The 8,051-nt window shown below is 33.5% G+C and overlaps 1 protein-coding gene across 1 annotated transcript; it reads left to right on the top strand.

Annotated features, from left to right (window-relative positions):
- LOC135838742 (modular serine protease-like) lies at nucleotides 1-7,697 on the top strand. The gene is made up of 13 exons (XM_065354494.1): nucleotides 1-324; nucleotides 576-636; nucleotides 713-826; nucleotides 932-1,075; nucleotides 1,173-1,289; nucleotides 1,386-1,568; nucleotides 1,667-1,890; nucleotides 1,997-2,209; nucleotides 6,226-6,381; nucleotides 6,505-6,629; nucleotides 6,706-6,882; nucleotides 7,093-7,249; nucleotides 7,351-7,697. Exons 1-13 carry the CDS (start codon nucleotides 231-233, stop codon nucleotides 7,566-7,568), a joined length of 1,983 nt encoding a protein of 660 aa, XP_065210566.1. The 5' UTR covers nucleotides 1-230; the 3' UTR covers nucleotides 7,569-7,697.
- Nucleotides 7,698-8,051: the final 354 nt, after the last annotated feature.

The raw sequence follows: 8,051 nt of genomic DNA, 5'->3' as shown, positions 1-8,051 counted from the left end.
AACTAACGCAGAAGATGTAATTTTTACGATACAAACGACCAAAAAGTTGAAAAACAAGTTCGCAGGCTATCACTGAGAATGGTTTTCTCGATATCGTGTGATAATAACTTACTAGTGTATTCGCAGTTAGCAAACCGTGTAGTGCCATCTCTTTATTAAATATTATTTAATGGGGAATAATGTAATTTTTGTAAAAATTAGTCAAATAACGTAAAATATTGTTTAAAATAATGGAATCCGTAATACGAACGGTTAATTTTTTCTCTCGTGTTAATAATATTTGTATTTATGTATTTTTATTCAATTTTGTGGTGTGTTTTAGCGGTGAGTTGATAAACCTACTTACCTAGTTACTAAAATAATAAATATAACTATCTTTTGTATTAAAAATAAATGTATGTAAATAGGTAATGATGGCAAGTTCAATGTTCTTGATTCACTTGATTTACCTATAAATTGGTGGCCTAATTTTACAATTTAATAATTTTTCAAACGAATGAATAATAATCAAGGTTAAAAATATCAATTTCAATTTAAAATAAACCTTTCTTCAATTTTTTTTTTTTTTTTTGCAGTCATAAAATCGTCCGATGATTTCAGATTGCACAGGTACAAGAAGCAAATCTCTGATGATGAGTAAGCATAATTTTGTTTCCTTATACGTAGACTTGTACAAATAGAAACAAATGTCACCGGTTTAATCAATTTTCAGCTTAACGTTTCGTTGTAAAAATGGACAAGTTATCGATTCGTCGTTAGTTTGCGATGGAAAAGCGAACTGTGCTGATATTTCAGATGAAAGTTTGGAACAATGTCGTAATTCACCGTATGTTTCTTATACAAACTTGAGTTACCATAACTTTTTCAAAACCGAAGATTCTCGACAATGTGAATAACACATCTTTATTTTTATTTTGTTTTTATGCCATAGATGTTCGTCGTTGTTCTTCAGATGTTCTTATGGAGCTTGTATAGATGCTGCTTTGAAATGTAATGGAAAAGCTGATTGTGTAGATAAATCTGACGAATCTCGAAGCATCTGTCCGTTGGATCCGAATGTTAATACTGTATGCAAGTCAGTATAGTTGACACAATTTATGAAAAATCATTGTTTTAACGTTTTGCTGATAAGCGTAGGTACTCATTCTAATTGTTTATTGTTTACTCAACAGTGATACTCAGTTTCAATGCATCAATGAACAATGTATTGATATCAGTCTACTTTGTGATGGAAAAAGAGACTGCATAGATGGATCTGATGAAACATTCAATCGTTGTCATAACACACCGTAAGTACCTACTTACTTAATATTCATACTTACATATAACAAGAAAATTAATCCAAAATGATATTTCTTAATTTAATTTTGTATTTTAATATTTAGGTGTAATACTTACCTATCCTTCCGGTGCGATTATGGAGCCTGTGTAGATGGAAGTTTCAAATGCGATGGCAAACCACAATGTGCAGACGGATCTGATGAATCTGACCGAACTTGTAAAAGACCAACACCATCTAAACCCAAACCGACACCAACACCGACTACTTCTGCAGCTCCTTTGCCCGAGTAAGATGCAACATAAATAACATTTCAATTTTCATTCAACTTTCAACATTCGATAGACTTCCTGAGTTCCTGACTGCTTGCATAATCATCTTTTCCAGGGGTCATTGCGCCATTCCAATATCATACATAGATAAAACACCAACATACAAGTGTCCTGGAGCAGCACAAACGCAATCCTGTATCAGAAATGGTGGAACCGCTGTTCCCGAATACACCAAGGCTACTTTCTCATGCAAACCAGGATATTATCGAGTTGATACTAAGACTGTGAATTGGGTTTGTCTGGAAGGAAGCTGGTCACCGGAATTACCCAAATGTGAAAGTAAGTTGTAATCTTTATGGCACTTTCTCGAATAAAAATTTAGGTAGCCCTAAATCAATACTTACCAGTTTTGTATTTGTAATCGTGTTACCTATTTTTTGTTTAGAAATATGTGATAAACTGAATCCTGTAAACGTTGATCTCACTTGTTACCGTAATAATGGTTCGATCGATTGTAATGGACCTTTAATTACCGGCGACAGAGTACATCCTACCTGTAAGCAACTTCATACTTATAAAGATTTCGTTCCAATTTATCAAGAATTAGTCTGCCAAGAAGATGGAAAATGGGATAACATTTTGTTTTCTTGCGTTCCGGGTAATTCTCTTCTAGTATTTTCATCATTAATTTTATGGCAAGTGGTATTTTAAATGGACTGGTATAGGTACATCAAAATTAATTACAATTTGGCTGCAGGGCTGGACGAAAACTGCACAAGAAAAATAAACCAACAATTATTTAAACATTTTGAAAAATATTTGTATGCAAATCAAAGATTACTTATAGGTATATGAATATGACTTATGAGATTTGTTTGCTATCTATTTCTTAAAAGCACGTTACTACGTACCTAGGTAGGTACTAGGTAGGTAGGTATCTATCTTCGTACGTCAGTACATTCGTCATCTTTTATGTTGCTGTTTCTGGGTAAGTAGGTATGTGAAGGTTGACAACTCCTGAATAGCACGTGGAATAAGTAAATTTTGAACATAACCTATTTTCTAGACTTCGTTGAGAACTTTGAAAAAAATTATTTATTCCGACCTATTTCGTTGGTTTACCTGATACGTGATTAAAGATGCTGTAGGACTTCGAAATTACTTACCCAATTAGATATTCGTGTAGACATCTTTTGATTCTATAGGTACTTTTTTCATGATTATAGAATGAGTTTTTTTAATATGTACAATTTTTTTTTTTTTTTTTTTTTTTTTTGATTTGGGATAATTTTATCAAGTCCTATTATTTAGAACTTTTTCAACATTTATTTTTCTTTTCTAAATTGAAAGTGAAATTACTTTTAAAGTACCCAACTAAAGGTAGGTAGGTACCTTACTTGGATAAATCATAGATACATAATATTATTTTAAACATTTTTCAAATCTTCATAGATTCCAGTAAAATTATTCTTGTGAAATGACAAAAATCTTCAAGTAAATTGCCACTCCCCTCGTCTACTCTCTAATTCGTTAAACTTTGCCTCTTATTCTTTGGAATTACCCACGCAAAAAACATAGCTATTAATAATGATTTAAAATTATCTTTGGTGATGAGACTTTAACCCCATTAATTTCAAAATTCTAAAAATGAATTACCTACCTAGTCAGGTATTATCTAATCTGAATACGAAAATGAAAGTAATCCAAAGAATATGTTTGATTCATTTTCACTTTCATTTGTGTACCTACTTGTAAAAAAAAATCAATTTTTATTCACCCCCCCCCACTTCATAATTATGTTTTCAGAATTTCAAATTATAGAGTTCGAGTTGAAGTCCTTATTTTGAAAACTCAGCTTTCTTAGCCTTATAAAAGTCCAAACTTTAAACTTTTCAAACTTTTTTGAGTTTTCACTTTTCAAAATTGTGAAATTCGTTTCGATCTATGCAAGATAGCTCAAAAAAACATATTCTTTCTATTAGAAGAATTTTTAGACTAGACAAAATAAAAGTCGAAAAACTTTCTGAAAATTTACTTCCACTCACCAGGTTAAATTTCAGGAACTGACTTTGATTTTTGGTGAATTACTAAAAATTTCAATTTTAATAGTCCAGTCATTTTGGCAAAATTTTTGGTCAAACCTCGAAAAAATTGGGAGAAAGCTGAATTTCACATTATTTGTTCAGATTGGTCTCTAAAACAACCCATCAAAAGTTGCACCCTGCAACATTCCGGCTACCCCCGCAAGAGGTCATTAACCTTTGCTGATACAGGTTTTTCGTCTGTATTGCCGAAATGAAGGGTCCGAGAGGAAAAACATTCGAACAAAAATTGTTCTACGCTAAATTTTCTATCAGCATGACCAGTTCAGCTTTTTCCAGAATGGCGATTTCACCCTTACTGAGGAGGGGGTAAAGTTGTCAATTTTATAAAAATTGTTTCTAAAAGTGAAAATCGACAATTTAAAACCTGAAGTCGATTAACGTTAGATTCGAAAATATTTTGACCAAAGTTGCACACCGCAACTTGTCGGATACCCCCGCGAGAGGTCATTAACCTTTGTCCATCTACGTTTTTCGGCTATATCGCCGAAATGAAGGGTGAGAGGGAAAAAAGTGACTGAACTAAAATTATTCTACGTCAAATTTCCTATAATCATAACCAGTTCAGTTAGAATATATTTTTCGATTTTTGGTGAATTTTTGAAAATCAAATTTAGGCCAAAAATGAGAAAAAAACCTTAATTTCACCGAATCGAGCTATAAAGCTGATAAAAGGACATAGGTACACTATTTTCAACCTGCCAAATCGATTAGAAAGGATTCCAAACCGTTTTGAGCAGTTCTGGAGCCTCCAGCACATTTTTGAAACATGAAATTCCGACTGCAAAATTTCATTAAATGAAGTTGAAAACCTGAAATTTACGCTGCAATCCAATTTATATAAACACGCTTTTAAGTTGACTGCTGGTGGCTGGTTTGAGTCATTTTGTGGCCACCATCAACTTTTTGAAAATTCTTGTAGCCTCCAGTAGATTTTTGAAACATGAGTTATTTTGGAGCCTTCAGCAGATTTTTCAATGCTCGAAATTTCCATAAAATTTTGCCAAACAGAGACACTTAATTTTCGACATTATTCTGAGGTGGATCGCAGGCAGTTTCAATCCGTTTTGGAGTCTCCAGCAGAGCCTTAGAAACTTCTGTTTTTCGAAAAATGCCAAAAAATCAATCCGAATTAACTTTTTGGCTTTTCCAACTCCATTTGATGAAATTTTGTAGAAATTTCCAGTTTCAACAGTTTACTGGAAACTCCAGTAATGTCCAAAAACTCGCTGAAGGCTCCAAAACGACTTGAAATCTACTTGCAGTCGACTCCCTAACGTATTAAAATTAGTTTACAGAATGAATTTTAGCTTTCCGCTTTTTTGGGCCAAATTCTGAGATTTTACTTCGTTGAAATCATGAAAACGTGATTTTAACGTTTTTTCGAAGAGCAAAATCTCAGAATTTGGCCCAAAAAAGCTCAATTTTGAAAGTTACAGGTAAAATCGAGTGAAAAATCATCGAGCTCTTGCTAGTGTGTTCCAAATGTAAATTATTCAATTTATTTGAAAAAATATGCATAATCGCCTTTTTCAAGGGTGCCCAAAGTGGAGGCACTAAAAAAAGCGTTCAAAATTACGAATATACAGGAAGCTTAATTAAACTGTTTCACCTAGGTAATTGAATACATGCCTCAAAACGTTACGTTTGGCGCAAATCGCAGGTTTCCAGCTACCCAGGGGTTCCCAAAAAATCCAAATTACAAAAAATTGGAAATTTGGATTTTTGAGTACCAGCGTAAAATTTTATTGAGCTCAAAATTTGGTAGGATGGAGGTCTTTCAGATACTAATAAACTGTAAAAAGCTTTTTAGGGGGGTTCAAAGGGGTAGGTTCAAAATAGTGGTTCCAAAATTTTTCAAAAATGAAAACCCCCCAATTTCTGCCCCTGAGGGTCGAAAATGGAAAAATTGTCTCGTATAATGTTTGACGGGTTCAAACAGATATTTTACGTTGAAAAAGTTTTTGAAAATAATACTCAGTGGTTCCAAAAATTATTTTTTTATTCGCAACTTTGGGGACCCCTGGAGCCCAAAAATGGTCATTTTGAGTCAACTAACCACGGATTCGTATTTGGGGCATTTATTTCAACAATTTAAGAGTGGTTCAGTCGATAACTGTCTGGGGTCAAAAAATGGCCTTATCGATACTCCTCTTTTGGTTGAAACTGTATTCTTTTGACTTCTTGGGTTGATTTTAGTAGTGATTTTGAGGCATTCTGCAGCCTCCAGAGGATTTTTGGGAATTTTCAATTGTGAAAATATCCATAAACCTACGAGTAAAAAGAACCAACAAAATGAAATTTGAGGTCTTCGTGAGTTTTTTGGTCGATTTTGGCACAAATTTTCAAAATTTGATTCTGCCATTTCAAAGTACTTGTGGTACTATTTCAATATTTTTGTCCCTTCAAGAACTGAGAATTTGGTGGGTTATTGCGAGAATAGCTCAAAAATAATTTCCAAAACGTCGAAACGATACCGTTCATTTGAACATGTTGATTTAGGTACTTAGATAAATCGTTTAAATATTCTAGGAATTATATTATACCTACTCATATATACGCAATTTTGCAGAATGTGGACGTCCATTCACGGGTGCCGTGACTTTAATATCGAATGGTACAGTGGAAAAGTATGGGGATTCACCATGGCATGTGGCCATTTATGATATCACTAAAAACCTATTAATTTGCGGTGGCACCATGATAAATCCTCACTTGATTGTATCAGGTTAGAGATATAGGTACCATCCTATATGCATACATATGTATTTGTAGTACCTACTTAACAATTTTGCAGAAGACGTATCCTAGTTCTGAAAATATTATAAATTATCGTGTGCATTCATTTCAGCTGCTCATTGTTTCTACGATCGTCCAAATCAGAAAAAATTGCCCGAAGTAAATTACGAAATTGTGGTTGGAAAATTTACACGAAATTACGCGTCGAAAGATAACCCCGATCAAAAATCATTCAAGGTAGGATAACTACCTAGATAGGTACCTATTGATTTTTTTAAAAAATGTGCTAATATTCAACGTTTGACTATTACAGATTAAAGAAATTCGATTTTCCAACAAAGGTTACTTCGCAACGCTAACCTATCACGCAAATGATATCGCTATATTAATTTTGAATGGAAAAATTGAAATCAGCCCGACAGTTTTACCAGCATGTGTAGATTGGATTCATACAGAGAAGTTTCATCCTCCTGAAGGCACTCCGGGAAAAGTAATTAATTGTCTATACCTTGTAGTTTTATTATAAATAGGTACTAGGGTTATTTTTTCAATTTTCAAATAGCTACCTAAGTATCTCTCTCTATCCCAAATTTTGTTCATTGACATGAAAAAAATGTGAAATTATGTGAAGTCGTTACCTATCTATAGATGTAGTTATTCACGTAGAGTAATTCGACGAATTTATTCATTTTAATTTCAGGTCGTCGGATGGGGTAATAACGAATATGGAAAATTAAGCGAACAATTACTAACGGCTAATTTACCTTTCATCAGCAATACCCGATGTATCTCCATTGTGCCCAACGATTTCAAATCGTACATAACTTATGATAAATTTTGCGCTGGTTCTGAAACAGGTATGCAAATATTGTAGATACTCCATAATGGAATGTACCTAACCTAAGCGTAAAGTCCAGTTGCCCAGTTTATATGATAATTTGTCATTTCTGTCGTATAGGACCTGGTGTATTGCAGGGGGATAGTGGAGGTGGATTGTTATTCCGAGAAGGTGCATTTTACTACATACGAGGTATTGTCAGCTTGAAGCAACCTGCAGCCACGGCCATCGCTGCTTTTACCGACATAGCTGACCATATAACTTGGATTTTAAGCGTAAGGAATGAGGTGGAACAAGATATTATTAAGAAAGAGACTACGCTGGCTTCGAAGGGTTGAAGATGATGTTGCTCTGAGCTGCCATTTGAATTCGCATTTATACGATACCTATACCTACTTATTTGCCAGTAGTTGTGAGGAAGAAACTTTCTATGTGTATTTTTTTTATTAAATTGAGTTTTGATATTACCTACTTATACTTGATTATTTTATATGATACACTCTTTGCATAGGTGATTTTGAAGCCAGATTAATCTGGTGAGAAGAGGGTACCTTTGTGATTGGAAGTTGAGCCACCCATTATTTTAAAAAGTGTTGTTCAACTTGACTTGAATTTTGAAGGAGAAAAATAAAAACAAAAAACAATTCTTCGTGGCTAATAAGGAAATCATTCGAAGAGTTTGCCTATGATTTGAATATGAATGCAATTGTTAGGTTGCTCGAATTGATTTTTCGGTTTTTGAAAATCCAAAATTAGCTATTTTCAAAGATTTAGTTGGGTTTGTTTGAAAAACAAACATTCATTTAGTAAAACTGATAAAA

The sequence above is a fragment of the Planococcus citri genome, chromosome 3, assembly GCF_950023065.1.
Source record: "Planococcus citri chromosome 3, ihPlaCitr1.1, whole genome shotgun sequence".
NCBI lineage: Eukaryota > Metazoa > Arthropoda > Insecta > Hemiptera > Pseudococcidae > Planococcus > Planococcus citri.
Note: the sequence above shows the minus strand (reverse complement) of the source record. Positions and strands in the feature narration are given on the sequence as shown.